Source organism: Mus pahari, chromosome 13 (assembly GCF_900095145.1).
Source record: "Mus pahari chromosome 13, PAHARI_EIJ_v1.1, whole genome shotgun sequence".
NCBI lineage: Eukaryota > Metazoa > Chordata > Mammalia > Rodentia > Muridae > Mus > Mus pahari.
This window is the reverse complement of record NC_034602.1, coordinates 63,815,065-63,830,851: the sequence shown is the minus strand read 5'-3', so window position 1 is coordinate 63,830,851 and position 15,787 is coordinate 63,815,065. Positions and strand designations below refer to the sequence as shown.

The 15,787-nt window shown below is 44.7% G+C and overlaps 1 protein-coding gene across 4 annotated transcripts in view; it reads right to left on the bottom strand.

Moving 5' to 3' along the window:
- The window catches only part of Dcun1d4 (defective in cullin neddylation 1 domain containing 4), a 68,390-nt gene that overhangs the window by 42,395 nt on the left and 10,208 nt on the right, over nucleotides 1-15,787 (bottom strand). For 2 of the 4 annotated variants that reach the window (XM_029545191.1, XM_021210716.2), the window contains exons 2-3: nucleotides 6,084-6,154; nucleotides 5,872-5,911 (exon numbers count right to left, since the gene is read on the bottom strand). The exons of 1 other annotated variant lie outside the window; for it this stretch is intronic. In XM_029545191.1, the coding sequence (XP_029401051.1) occupies nucleotides 5,872-5,911; nucleotides 6,084-6,154 (111 nt within the window). Of the gene's footprint in view, nucleotides 1-5,871; nucleotides 5,912-6,083; nucleotides 6,155-6,854; nucleotides 6,874-15,787 lie in introns of those variants that run through there. One more of the 4 variants, XM_029545193.1, reaches the window with a different exon arrangement.

The following is a 15,787-nucleotide window of genomic DNA, read 5'->3' as shown; positions in this document are numbered from 1 at the left end:
AGCTGTTTTGCATGTTTAAAATTTACCAACAAGACCTGAGGTCAGCCACGTACAGAAGTTCTGCCAAACATCTGCCTGCTGCTTCCTCTGCTCCGCTCTGCTCCATTCCTCCCTTTGCCAGCAGATCCAGCCACTAGGACTTCCTAAAGTGCATCGTGGACAGGAGTGCTCAATGCCTATTGTTAGCCTGTACTCACTCAGGAGGCTGAGGCAGAAAGGATACAAGTTCAACACAGGCTACCGAAGGGAGTTAGAGATTAAGACACAGTCTCAACACAACAACAACAATAATAAAGGAAAGGGAAAGAAAAAGCACATCTTTGTGGTTTCCTTTTGGTTCACTCATAATATATACAGCAAATGTAATCATTTATAATAGTAAAATACACTGCATTCAATTCCATACACAAGTATTCACTGAACAAGTGTGTTCACACACCATGCATAAATCAAGTTGCTTAAAATCAGAGCATTTCCAGACACGGAAACACCTGAGTAGACAATGCACCAAAGCTTCCAGTCTACCTCCCCAGTCATCAGCAAGGCTGACGTCATGTTCACTGGCAGGCAGAGTACATGTTTCTTAAAACAACTGAGATAACTCCTTACAATTAAAAAAATGTTGAAATCTAAATGAATGTTCTACAAATTCTTATGTATTTCTATCAATAAATTTAGGCCTCTAAGCTTTGATACGTACTTTACCTCCATTTAACTCTAACTTTACAGAAAAAAAAAATCAGAAAGTAGATAATACAAGCAAGAACTCCTACGAATTTATTTACTTCAGAAAGCAGGCTACAACCCACATGACATTCTAGGTGGAGGGGGTGCAAAGCCACAGCCTGAGGGCACAGACACAGCACTTCTCCTTACAGCATGGAGTTAGGACCCCAGGAAAGCCAGGCAAAAGCTCTACTGCTGATCAGCATCCCAGCCTTGAGCTTCTGAGACAGTATCTTGCTACATCTCAGACTGGGTCAGGCTTCCCTTGAACTCTCATTCCGTCAGCCTCAGCCTCTAAAATGCTGGGACTGCAGACACAAGTTTCTTCTAAATGGTGTGGCATTTAAATAATCACCAAAGAGACAATAACAATACAATTTAGGCCAGCGAGACAGAACATCCAATAAAGGCATTTGTCACAAAAACTTGGCAACCTGACCTTGATTTCAAAGAATCCACATGAAGATAGAAAGAAAACCTATTCTAGAAAGTTCTCTGGGGACACACACACTCACACAAGCACAATTTAAAAACCCAATTGTTTCTTCCTGAAAGTTTGAATTTGTTTTTCTATTCAGTATTTCAAGAGAAAACTTTTATCTTTTTAATTAAGCCAATTACTGTAGCCTTTCTTCCCACATTCAACAGTTTAAAATAGGTCTATTTTAGTTAGTACTGTCTCAGAAAATCAAGTTTTAAAGAGGTCACCTGGATAAGCCAAAGGTCTTTGATTTAGTTTACCCACCTTGCTGGCAGTTTATCTTGGGACATTAATTCACCAGTGGGTGCCTGAGTCGGGTCTTCTGGCTTCCTGTAATCACCTTACATTACAAACCTCAGCAAGAGTCCCATTAGAGTGGATTTCCCATAAGACTTGGCAACTTGTATGTCCAGTCTCTATTCATTCCCAAGCAAGAGGGCAAGGCTATTTCTGATTTGTCCAAAATGCACACCTTGACCTGCTGCCTTCATTTTGGTCAGCCTGCTGTTTCAGTGCATGACACTGTGTGCAGCTCATTCTGCCCTGTCAAGGGTCTTCAGGAAGCTCACTCCACTGAGTGGACTCACTCAATGTCAGAGATTTCACAGTTTTGGCTGATAAATACATAGCAGTCTTAGAGATCTCACCAGTACACAGGATTTTATTGCATTATCGTGAACACATCAGTGAATTACCCATTCAAATAAAACTAGTAACTTTTAAATGAACCAAATGTTCCTACTTTTATAAGTCCCCTTTATCTCTAAGTAACAGGGACTTCAGCATGTTCCATTGTTTTTCCTGACTTTTTCTTCTTCCCTCTGTGCTTTTCTCTGGTTCACCATTTCTCTATTTTTGAGCTAGTTTTGCTCAGCCTCACCTCCCTAACTGTCCCACAGACGATCAGGAGCTCAAGGCAGCACATGAGATGCTCCACCTCTGACATGGTTTTGGCTCTACTCCACATAATGCTTAGTGCTCAGATTCCCAAGTGTTGGACCAAGACAGTCTGAGGAAACACCTGCTCACATCTCCTAGCCTCCGGCTCGCTGCCTAACATCTACAGTGTACACTGGAGAGTAGGAAACACAGCAGATGCCTTAGCCAGGTGTGGAACTGTGGTGGCAGACTGGTAAACAAGCCCTGCTCCAGGGGGTCCTACAAACATAAGGACATGAGTTTAGATCCCCAACACCACATACAAAGGTAAACATGGTTGCATGTGCCTGTAACCTTGGCCCCAGAGGAATAGACAAAGGCAGATCTGCATGCTTGCTGGCCAATGGAGTCTAGCCAAAACCAGTGAGCTCAAGGTTCAGTGAGACTGCTTTAAAAAGTAGGGTGGAGAAGCAAGTGAAGACATCTTAATGTCAACCTCTGGCCCCTACACGATCACCAGGTGTACTTGCACATATGTATACATCAGTACATACACACACAAGACAGAAGGCTCGCCAAAATATATATGGTATATGTGTACAATACACACACACATATGTATGTGTGTATATATATATATATATCATACACACATATTATATATATAGACACCAAAACACATGCACATACATATATATACATACACATATATACACATATATATACTCATACACACATACACATATACAATACACACACACACACGTCAGCAGGCTCACCAAAATATATATGGTATATGTATACAATACGCACACACACAAATATATACCATATACATATTATATACCATACACACATGTATATACATATATATACACACATATACACACACACAAAACACACACATCATTAGCACACATACAGGTGAGTACACATAAACCATGAGTACACACACACCACAAGCACACTTACATCATGAGTACAATCAACTCAGTCCAGCACTGTGGCATGGCAGTGACCAAACTTCAGACACAGCTGTGGACCAAAAGGCAAAGGGCCAAGCACCCTTTCCTCCATTACTGCTCTTAACAGAAACTTAGTCATCATATTGCCATTTCCTTGTTTGTTTTTGTTTTTTAAGACAGGGTTTCTCTGTATAGCACTGGCTGTCCTGGAACCACTCTATAGACCGGTTTGGCCTCAAACTTAGAAATCCGCCTGCCTCTGCCTCCCAAGCGCTAGGATTAAAGGCGTGTGCCACCACTGCCCAGCTAATATTGCCATTTTCAAGTTTAACACTTATATATGAAATTACTATAGTAATAATTACTCATTTAAATCTAAACTCCAAAATTAACTATATAATATTCACAAGCCAGAGGTGTTGTTAGCATAGCTAAGATAATCCTTAAGAGTCTTACTAATACAAAATCCTATTTTAAAAATTAAAACTATTCCAACTCCTTTTTTTGTTTGTTTTGTTTTGTTTTGTTTTTCGAGACAGGATTTCTCTGTGTAGCCCTGGCTGTCCTGGAACTCACTTTGTAGACCAGGCTGGCCTTGAACTCAGAAATTCGCCTGCCTCTGCCTCCCGAGTGATGGGATTAAAGGCGTGCGCCACCACGCGCGGCTTAAACTACTCCAACTCTTAAGTTTTAAAAAAAAAAATCTTCACAACACTGGCAGCTTCAAGCAGAGAACTGTGGTTTTCTCCTTAATTATTAACTTGACTCTAGAAATTTTATTCCAGTATCACTGAAATAGCTGAGTTAGGCTCAAACATGCAAATACACATCAGGAGGCTGAGGACATATGACATATCTATGAATTGGACAATTAAGCAGCAATTTTAAAAAGAGAACAGATCCTTTTTTATTTAATGTGCTACTAAAAATATACTGCTTGCCCTGGACCTCCTCAACACTCCGGCCTCAGTCTGCTCCCCATCTCATATTCCCACAAACAGAGGTCCTGTCTGGTCTGAGAGCCAGAGAAAGGATGCCAAGCAGAGAGCCGAGCTGCTCTGAGACGCAGCCATCCCAGCAGAGCGGGAAGTCGTTCTCCATTACAGAGTCAGTGGAGAGCACAGAGCAGGTGCACCAGCCTGGGCCCTGTGAGCACTGACTGAGAGAGAGTCAGTACTTTCCAGCCGACTATTTCTTTAACCTCCAACTCATGGTTAAAGTTCAACTAACTCTGAGCCAGTCTGGGGAGAAGATGAGGATGAGACCACACAGTAACAATCTACCATTAAATGAAAATGTCAAAGCCATGGATGCTTCAGAAGACGCAGACGTGTGTGAAAGAATCTGAGAGAAAAAGAATACAGAGAGCAGTACTGAGCAGAGTGACAGACGGGAGAGCGAAGGCCACCAAGTCTCACTCCCCTCACTTTGGTGCTGTTCAAATGTCTTCACCAAGCTGTGGCCTGAACATATCCTTCCAAAACTCATCTCTGACATCAAATCCCCAAAGTGTTGGAATGGAGAACTGGGGTCTCTGGGGCTGACTGGGTAATGGGCTGAAACCCCAAGGACTGAGAATGAACCTTTATAATAGAACCCTGCAGGGAGCCCCCATCTCCTCCAGGGCCCCTCACCAGACAGAGCAGTCTGTCACCTGCCTCTCCAGCCTGCAGAACTGAGAGTCAGACAGGACTATTTATAAGATACTTGCTCTAGGGTGTTGTAACAGCGGCCTGAATCAGCTAGCATGGAGCTGTAGTGATTTTCTATTTTACATTTAAAAGATTTTTGACACAAATTTTGTAACTGTAGATCAGATGCACATTCCTGATGGGATGCATAACTGGCTTAGAGAAGTGGTTCTCCAAGTCAGGTCTAGTTGGCTGCATCATGACCTAAGTGCTGGTCAGATGGGCAAACACTGAGACCACACCCTGAACTTACAGCTGAGGGCTGAACTAAGGCAATCATTGTGCTGCTTAAACCCTGAGGACCTCGGAGCCAAAGCACAGCCTTAAGATTAAGATCTCCATTGTCCCAACCTGGGACAAAGGGCTAACTAAGGTGCCTATTAACATATAAGAGCTGACACAGTCTACCAGATTCTCCCAGCGTGTTACAGGGTCCTCCTGACTGGCATACCCCAACCCTATCCTAAACTTCCTTACCCAGGGACTAGGCTGGGCTGCCCCTCCCTCAGCTGCTCTTCCCTATATACCCAGCCATTTGGGCTACTGTCTGTCTTTTGGCCCCTTGCCCTCTTCGCCACTGCTCCTGGTTCCCCTCTCTTGAGCTCCCCCTCACCCCCTCCTCCCATGGCCCTGTTCAGTTAGCAGGTCACAGGATGCTTCTGTGTATGCACTCCCTCAGATCTACAACAAACCTTCTTCTCTACTACACGTAGGAGCAGTCACTCCACTTATTTCTTTCAATTCACTCAGGATCCCCTCAGGACAAAAACAAACACCTTCCCAAGTTTCAAACCACTCTGGCCTGTAACTGAAACACATCTTTCCAGGGCCTTTCAGCAAGGGCTGAGATGCTTACGTAAGAAAAAGGATTGCCCCTGAAAGCTACTGGAAAATCTTCAGGCCCTTTGAAGCAATCAGACAGCTAGCTATCATAATCCTACACCTCAGGAATAGAGTCCCTACTGGGAAGGAGCCTTCTTACCCGAGTCCTCAAGAGTGGCAACTTGTTAACTGAGGACACTGGGGGGGGGGGGGGAGTGGGAATTAAAGCATCCGTGGCCACCGCTTCCCTTGCACAATTACATCTCAGCACGTTCACTTTAATGTCAGTAGTGTTATTTGCATTTACCTGTTTGGTGATCGTCTTGGCCAACGTCTTCTGTCAGATTCTGTAAGAAATACGATCATTAACACCAAAGAAATGGCACACCCTACAGTAAGCACGAAAACTCAGTATTGTCATAAGCAAGTGATAGCCACAGTGTCCATTCTTTTATCAAAAACGCCTGCACAGACGGACTGCTTCAAAGCTGGCAACTGTATCTTTAAAGACTGACTTACTAGCTTGTTAAGGGTATGGTAGATCTTATGAATGTTTGCCAGTGTTGAGAGATGAGAGTTCAGCTGAAAGTCTTTAAAAGAAAAGGGAGAAAAGAAATCAGTGTTAGCTATTTCTCATTCAGCAAGAAACTGTAAAAACTCAAAAGTAAACGTGTATAGTTGTCTTAGTAGCTCAACTAACAGGACACTTACAAGGAAACAGCAACATGTAACTAGTGAACCAGCCCCAGTAATAAGCTGATAGTAAAGTCAAATCTCCAACCAAATGCTAAAAGTCATGGGAGTTCATGTCAGCTCTACAGTAAAAAGAAAATACTGCAGTGGCTGTGAAATCCTGCCAGCAGCCAACCTGCATTTCTTAGGAGGATATAAATAATGTTAGGAACTCAAACGATCACGCAAATAGAAGATGGCTCACATCTCAGAGGAAAAAGGCTTGCTTTCCCATCCTCTCCCAGAATCTTGGTATAATAAGCTCGCTCCAGGGCAGAAAAATGACAGAATGGTGTCCCAATGTCCAGCACTTTATAACCTCACAGCGCATTTCTTCAGATTATATGGTTCTATCACGGGAATCTACCACCCTCCACCTCCCCTTAAGCACACAGACCAAGAACTACCTCATGAACTGTTGGTTCCAGAGTGCAGGGTAGTGTGCAGTCACCTGCAGGCCCTGCAACAGTGGACAACGCCAGCGTCTAAGCTACACTCCCGGGGAAGCAACCCAGTACAGAGGAGTACCCATCCCCACCCATCCCCACCTCTAAGCACCTCAGGACTGCATGCTAAGTCAGGCACGAGAGACTCCGCAGACTGCTCGCTCCCAGAACCTTGCATAGCACAACTGCAGTCCACGGCCAGGTTTTGCAATCTCCCACCACAAGGGTTTTCACAGCTGAGAATGCAGCTGTGGTAGAGTCCTAACTCAGAATGAGTGAGGCCCTAGGACAATCCCTAGCCCCACACACATGCAGACACGTTTTTATAAAGTATGCCCACATACATATATGCAGGCTATACAGAGGTGCTAAATGGTTATTGATAATTTCATATCTGGAAAAGCATTAAGTATTTTTATAAATACCAGGATTTGCATTAATTCTGTTGCTTTCCTATCACAAATGTTAGACTGAAAGTAGCCTAGAAAAGAGACACTCTATTCTAGAGTCACACCATTCTAGGGAGAAAGAAGTAAGTCACTTCACTGAGTTATGACCTGGGACATGCACCAGACATGGAGAACACAGCCAGGGGTCAGCGCCACCCTGTGAGCTGTGAGCTATCTGCTGAAGGCTCACCTGCACTAGGAATCCATCCCTGAGCAGCCCCTGCCAGGATGTGAGCCAAACAATGAGATGTCCTGACACTCACAAGGGGGCACAGGAACAGATGACACCCATGTGCACTGCTCTCAGTCACTCTCACTGCCTTCCAGAACCAGTGTAAGCTGAGTGACAGCCAGAGCAGGGCCTCAGCCTCTACATGGGCCCTAAAGATGGACTCCTGGCCCGGTATGCTGGAGGAGCACTGAGGGGGTGAGGGGACAGCATGCTCAAGACCCAGTCTTAGAAAGACACACACACACACACACACACACACACAAACAAAAACAAAACAAAACAAAAAAAGCTAAACCCTCTGATAATTGTTTGCATCTGAATAATCCAGTCATGCTTAAGGTACACAGCACAGGATCTATCCAAATGACCCACTTAGCACAAGCACACACAAAAGTCCAGAAAAGCACCCAGGTGGGACCGTGCGTGTACATGTGCCTGCGTGTGCAGTGTCCATAATGCCTCATGTTTACACTTGAGAAAAGTGGATGGGGTTTCCAAGCCAGAAACAATGGTGCTTACTCAGCCTAGTAGAGGCTGTTGGGAACTGAAATACACAACGTCCATACTCTTCTGTAGCTGCTAAGGAACCACAGAAACCATCTTAATATTTGTTTAGAAACAAGAAAATGGGCGAACACATTCCACTATCACTTTGCTCCACAGCCCCACCCTAAACTAAAGCTGAGACAATGGCCTGTCTTGCCACAGAGGACAACAGAAGAGAAGGCAGAAAGGATGTGGCAAAGGTTTGTGCACATAGAACATGCATCCCTGTGGACACTGCATGCCATTTCACAAGCCGGTGGTTCGGGCCATGGCAGACCTTGGGTCAAACCAGAGGCTGTTAGACCTTCCTCTTCCCTAGGAAGATGGAAGACACAAGATAGGAAAAAACTTTCCTTACACTGAATTCACACTTTCATGAGCTACTACAGCCTGCCCTGGCCTCCAAGTGTCTTTCACACCAGTCCACAAACCCTTCCCCTTCCCCTCCACACCAGTCTTCCCACTATACTCAGCCTAGTCCACAGGGCACATACCAGAAACACCATTGGGTTTTGCATTCTGGCCTCTGGGCCTAGAAGTTGGTTCAACTCCAACCCAACTTTCAATTTCATCTATAAACTGAGATGGTGTCCTATATAGTGTGGTAAAGATGAAACTGTGTAACTGGCTGCCGACCATAATGCCTACAAGTGTCGGGACCCCAACCATAACACCTAGAATAAAGTAAGTGCTCAATAAAAATAATGATCAGAGAAAGCATCCGTCTAACACCAGCCCTGTATCAAAGACCTGAAAGTCAGAGCTCCGCTGTGATTGAGGTGAGCGGCCTGAGACATCTTTACAACCTATGAGAGCAATGCTCTACACCAAAGTGTATGCATCTACACAGTGATGGTGCTGGCAAATCTGCACACACTACAACAGACAAGAGTGCTTACAGTTACATTCTCGATATGGAGCTGCACTTCACTAAAGGCAATAAGAGGGTTCATTTCACAAGTCAACATACTATGTCAATTATCCTCTTTCATACCCATTCCTACCACAGCCACAGGCTATCACTGCACTCAAAAGGCAGTGACTGAAAGGGGAAAAGCAGATGAAATCACTAACATGAATGGCCCTTTCGTCTCAGTGTAAGAAGACATGAATTTAGAAGGAAAAAATAGCAATAAAAGATAACTTCACAAAGGTTAACAGAGATTGGATTTATGGTTCACCTGTTCTGTGCTCAGAGCAAGGAATAGACCTTGAAATCTAAAATAGATTTCACATCCTCAAGGCAGAGATGTCAGGGTAAAGATCAAACACTTTACAGAGAACACAGTCAGGAAAGCACTAACTGATTCATAAAAATGTGCTCATCTTTCAATTCCAAAGATTAAACACAAGGTTAAGTCAAGTGCCCTCCATGATCTGCAGGCTTTCTGCAGCAAGCAGAGGGGGTCCGACTCTGCAGGTGACAGGCACCCCTCTACAGTCCGCATTAAGGCAATTATCAGCTCTGCAAAGCAGTCTGTCTAATAAAGAGCTCACTGACATTATCTTCTGGGTGTTTTCAAAACCACCAATAAATGCTGACTGGGTATGAAAACGTTGTTTGGTTTAATTACTATTTGCTGTGATCTGTGCAAGATGAAAGGGAAGGGAGGACACAGACAACTCTACTAGCCACCATAGATATAGAACTCTATAATGTGACACAGGAGAACTAGGAATTAGACGATTTGGGGTAGTAAATTCAGACACGAATGTCAAATAACAACAGTTTAAGTTCTAATAGTTTATATATCCGTAAGAGTTAGAAGCAATTTAAATGCACAATAAGCAAAATCCTTCCTTTCTACCATAATGCCAATTGTAAAATATAACCAAGAGATCTCAATTATAATAGCATCAAAAAGCAATAATACATATAGAAATAAACTTCAAAATGTGAGACAGAAATGCAAAAACAATCAAGTCTGGTGACAGATGTCATCATAGAGATGGTTATTTCTGGAAGGGGAAAGTGCCAACATTATGAAGCAATGGCTTCTCCTTTCAGAAAACTACAAATTAAAGGCAATCAAATTCCTATTCTGACTACCCTGAAGTTTTCACACACCCCACCCTTTTATACCCACCCATCCCCCACAACCATCTCCTACCCCTGGGGAAAACATGGAGAAAGGAAGGGAAGGCTTGGAACCAATCTGAGAACGAAGATGCTGGCCCTGTCAAGCAACTGCTGAAGTGAACAAGCACTTTCTCCTCAGATATCAACATGAAGCACGGAGCAGAGGCAGAGAAACTGTAGGAGGCAGACTATGTATCTGGGGCTTTGAGGGCTCCCTCCACAAGTGCTTGGCTGCTACAGCCCAAGAGCAGCGAGCTAACAGATAAACAAGGAGTGAGGATGTTTGCCAAAAAAAAAAACAAAACATCATTTGTAAAAAACTAGGTGGCAAGTAGTTTTTGGCCCCTAGGTCACTGTCAGCCAACACCTGGTGGAATGTGCAACAGACACAATAGTTCGGGACAATAGGTAAACTCAAGGAAAGGGTAAGCCTAGGTCTCTAGGTATAAACTAATGCATATAATTAACACTATAAAAAGGCCTATTTGTTTTAGACAGAGTCTCTCTACACAATCCTGACTGGCCTGGTGCTGACTATGTAAACCAGACTTCTGCCTTGAACTCACAGAGATCCTCCTGTCTCTACTTCTCAAGAATTGTGACTGAAGAAGTGCAGCATTTCTACTTATCAGAAAGAGAACAAAGCACAATCAGGGAGCATTTGAAACCCACTGAAATCGGCTCCCACCTCAGCCACAGTAGAAAGGGAGAGTACTCAGGCAAGAGACAGCCATGCACTCCTTGGGCCCAGAGCCCTGCATCTCATTGGTTTCACACACTCATTTTGCCCTCAAAACTCTGCCAGACTCCCAGACATCAACTGCACTGTCTACTGCACTAACAAGGCAGGCCAGCTGCTGCAGCTGCTGCAAGCTAACAGTGAAAAATCTCCTGAGCACAAAAGAAAAAGATCTTGAGGCTCTAATACCTGGCTTTAAAAAAAACACTACAAAGCCTGGAGATGGTGGCATGGGCCTTTAATATCATCAGCACTTGGAGGCAGAAGCAGGTGGATCTCTGAGTAGGTTTCAAGGCAACCAGGGCTACATAGAAAAACCCTGTCTTTAAAAAAAAAAAAAAAAAAGCAAGCAACAGTAATAATACTACAAAAATAAATAAATAATCAAAACAAACCCAGCATGATACTGGGATTTAAAACAAGATACACTGACCAATGATACAGACTAAGGAATCTAAGAATAAATCTATCTACAGTCAGATTGTCGATAAATGCAACAAGAACATATATTCTCATAAAGTCTCATCACTAAATGAATTTTGGAAAATCAGACAAAACAAGAAAAATCAATCTCTCCTACCCCCACCCCAAACACACACTTAAAATAGAAATCAAGGCCTATGGATCCAACCCCAGCACTCAGGAGACTGAGCAGGTGAGATGGAGTCCAACCTGAGTTCCAGGATTCTAGGGCTATAGAGTGAGATCATGCCTCAAAAACAAACACAAAATAGACAGGCAGGCAGGCGGGCAGACAGTTGATAGATAGATAGATAGATAGATAGATAGATAGATAGATAGATAGATAGATGATTGATAGATAGATAGATAGATAGATAGATGATAGATAGATAGATAGATAGATAGATAGATAGATAGATAGATAGAGGATGAATTAAAAACCCAAACCTATACAACCACCGTGAAAACACGGCAAGTGCTTCAGGGCACAGGTCTGGAGAAAGATTATGTTTTGGATAGGTCTCCCCAAAAAATAAGCTGCGAAAACAAAATTTGACAAATGGTAAATGAAAATCTTCTGTACAGCAAAGGAAACAATCTATGGAGAAAGAGACAGCCCACAGAGCAGAAGAGAATATCTGAGGGTCTCTTTCCTGCCTAGGAGTTTAAGTCATGAACAGTCTTAAACATATCAGCAGCAAAAAAGAACCAAACAAGAAGAAATCCCATAGAAATGAACAAATGACCTGTGTGGATACTGGCTTAAGAGATTTCTTAAGATTAGACAAATGAGTAACATGTGAATGAATAACGAGACATCACCTCATGCAGAGTCTAGTAGTATTAGCAACAAGACAGAAAGAACCTGATGCGCTGGTGTGAGAACTCTTACAGGCGATGTGGCTGGTGGAAACAAATTAGGACTTAGTTATATTAATACTTTAATTAATTAGCCATCAATAATTAGCCATTAACAAACAGTGTGGGACTCTCAAAATCTAGAAGGAGCCCTCGAGATGTGATACCCCTGCTGGGTGTGCACAGAGAGGGACTAGAGAAGGGCATGAGAGGCTCAGCAGATCTACTGGGACACAGCTCACTAAGGCATGCAGTCAGCCTCAGCACACAGCGACAGACAAATGCAAAAGCCACAGTACATGTTCACAGCAGAACACTATACAGCAGTAACAGAATAAAATCTGCCCCCTGCAGTGACAGAGGGAAATGGAGGCCATTTAAAGAGAAAGAAGGCAGAGAAGACAAACACTGCATAGTTTCACTTGGTTTTAGTTGAAACGTAGTAACTGTACATGTTTTGGAGGTACAGTGTGGCACCACAAAACATATATATAATGTGTGGTGAACAGATCAAGATGTCAGTTACCTCAGACGTATGTCATTACCATGGGAATATGCATAATCAATGTAAAAGCTAACAAGTTCTTCTCAAAGTATAGGCCAGGCACTTAGGAGACAGGGGCATGAGGACTGGTGGGAGTTCAAAGCCAGCCTACCCTAGAGTGCGAGCTCCAGGCCAGCCTGCGCTATAGAGTAAGATCCTGTCCCAAAAGGAACAGAATATTGGTCAGCAGCGCCCAGCAAGGGTCTGCAGGAGGAATGAAGGGGGATGGCTCAAGTGTCTGGAGTCAAGCAGGGCAGGAGGGATCAGTTCTCCTGCTGCACAGGACAGAAGGCTCAGCACACTTGACAACAACTGCCTGCAGATTTCAAACTACCTAGCTGAGGTGTCACTGTGCTCACAATAAATACCTTCTCTGTGACAACAAAAACCATGAAATAACCTGCAGGGGCAGTAGGGAGGGGCTCAATGCTAAGGGCAGCATAACAGCCATGCTACTGCCAGAAATCCAAAACAAAATGAAAGGTTATCAAAAGCACTGTATCACAGGGACCAACAAGTGCAGGGCTGTGACTCTCCCCTGGGCCTCCATCTTCCTAAGTGTTATGGAAAGAGAAAGCCCATGGTGAGGGCAGGAGTGTGCTAGAGTGACAGCCACTGCTAAGGCTGCCTGGCTTCCTTCCCGCTAGAAACACAAGCCCATGCAGGGCCCCATGACTGTCCCATGTCCTGGGGGCTCATTCCACTCCTTGAGCGCTCAGGTGATGTCGGGAGCCTTGGAATTTACTCTGCCCTCTGCCTTGATGCACAAGGTTCACCGGCTGTCTTCATCAAGCATCTATAGGCACAGGCCCTCATGGGCTCTGGCTTCCCCACCCTCCGGAGACTCGGTACCTCACAGGCCTCCCCGCTGCTGGTATTCTCAACAGCTTTGCTGATATGCGTTTCACATTCCACATCATTCACCGTTTGAAGGATACGATGCAGTAGTTTCCATGAGTTCAGGGAGCTATCTAACCATCACCACAAATTCCAGGCCATTTTTATCACATTCGCTGCCAGGCCTCACTTGTCCCCTCCCCCTTCACCTGGAGGTCACTGTGACTTTCTCCTGCCTCTACAGATCTGCTTCTTCTAAACATTTTAGAACACAGAAAGGCCCAGCACAGCACTTTCATGAACAGAATACTGTGTGTATTATCTACACTTCCATCTCTGTCCCTACCCCCAGAGTCCAAGCTTCCAGGCAGGACCTCTCACCCCAGCCCCAAACTTCCAAGAGCACAAACCTGGGACATGGCAGGTATGGATATGCAAGAGAGTGGCAAGCTCCAAACCAGCCAACAGCCGCAGCCACGTGGAAGTGGCTCACAAGGCCTCCAGGAAGCCAGTGCGGAAGCCAGAGCTCCTGGTAGGCTGGGGATGGGGGTAAGGGGAGGAGCAAAGTGTTCAAGTTGTGAAGGGAGGGCAGGTAGGGGTGTGTGTGTGTGTGTGTGTGTGCGCGCGCGCGCGCGCGCACCCATACTCACAGAGCAGTGTGTGTGACTGAGAGTGAGGCTTGAAGATGTTTAAAATGCTGCTACCTTCCAGACCTCAGGATGCTGAGGCAGGAGGATCCCAACCCCCTGCCGCTCCCCCCAAAAGCACTGATGGTAGACTAAACCACAGGTGGGTCAGATCACAAGTCATTACACACTGGAATTTGAGCTCAGACATTCTCAGTATTCGAGATTTGAAAAGTACCGAATGTAATTTTTTTTAAAACTACAGTAAAATAAATTCACTTAAAAATGATTTGGGACACAGTATATTCCATAAAATTAAAGCTACACTTTGTGAAAACTAAAAACAAAATGTTTTAAGGGATCTCTAATCCAAACTTGTAATTTGGCATAATAATTAATAGTCACTGGCTGTATGAGATGGCACAGGTCCTCCATCTGTGTAACCAAACATTTTTACTTTTAAGGCAAAATTATTAGAACACTGTGATGTCTTTTCACACTGTAAGTCTAGGTAGGAGATCCCAAAAGCTACATCTACAGTCCATTCCATACAGCATGGCCTTCCCTGACAGAAGTAGGCATTTCTACTAAATGGTTAATGGTACCTACCTCCCAAGGATGCTGCAAGAATGAAATACTGAGATCAGCCTAGGGCATGGGAGGTAACACCTAGGTCAGCGGGGGGCATCTTTTAACCCTTCCCCCAACACAGCCAAACCAACCCCAGCTTGCTACCCACTTAAGCAACACAAAAGTAGCTTATATACCCACAGAAGCCAGGGTATGACCCAATCAATTCATGAAAATGGGAGCATGGATTCTAACACATAGCACCTCAACTCAGCCATCACTGGCCACTCCAGCAGCCTGGGCACTAACAAGATTAATCCAGTACCCTGCAGTGTGGGTCAAGGCAGGGCAGGCATACCAAGCAAAGGGGAGGCAGGCAGCAGGGAGGAAAGTGTTAACTTCTTCTGCCTGGCCAATGAGTATTTGCTACTGGGACAAAGAGGCAGCAGAGGGGAGCTACAGAAGGAACACTGAAAGAGGTCAATGTGAAATGCAGCATTTGCATAGAGCACAAGATGCAACATTACATGCATAGAGGCATCTGGGTGCAGGCAGCTTCCCCTCACTCTCACAGAACCCAGGGAAGAAGCTAGTAGAAGAAACCCAAGAGGAGGCATGCCATCCAGAGCCCTGCCTGTGCCTGCCATTGCCATCTCAAAGGATCCGGTCACTCCAGGACTCAAGGGCAGGCTGTGCTCCCAATGTGACAAGGTAAAAAGGACTCTAGACTCCTTCTTCACACCCTGCCTACCACTGAAAAAGGAACTTCATGGGGTCACTCCGAGGCAAAATACCATTCCATCTAGATAATGTTGCAGGGCCCAGGGTTAGAGCAGAGAATGACAGGCCTAGTTCAGAGTCCTAACTCTGCTGTGCCCCAGCTGAGTCACCTCATATATCAGCAATCTAGCTCATGGTGCCTCAGTGCCCCATCTAGAGCCAGAATGACAGAATCCTTCTCCACAAGCTCCTGGGGCAATAGTGAGCAGGTGCACAAAGCACCCTGACAGAGCTGCCCACACCCACACCCACACCCCACACCCACACCCACACCCCACACCCACACTATACACCCACACCCCACACCCCACACCCCACACCC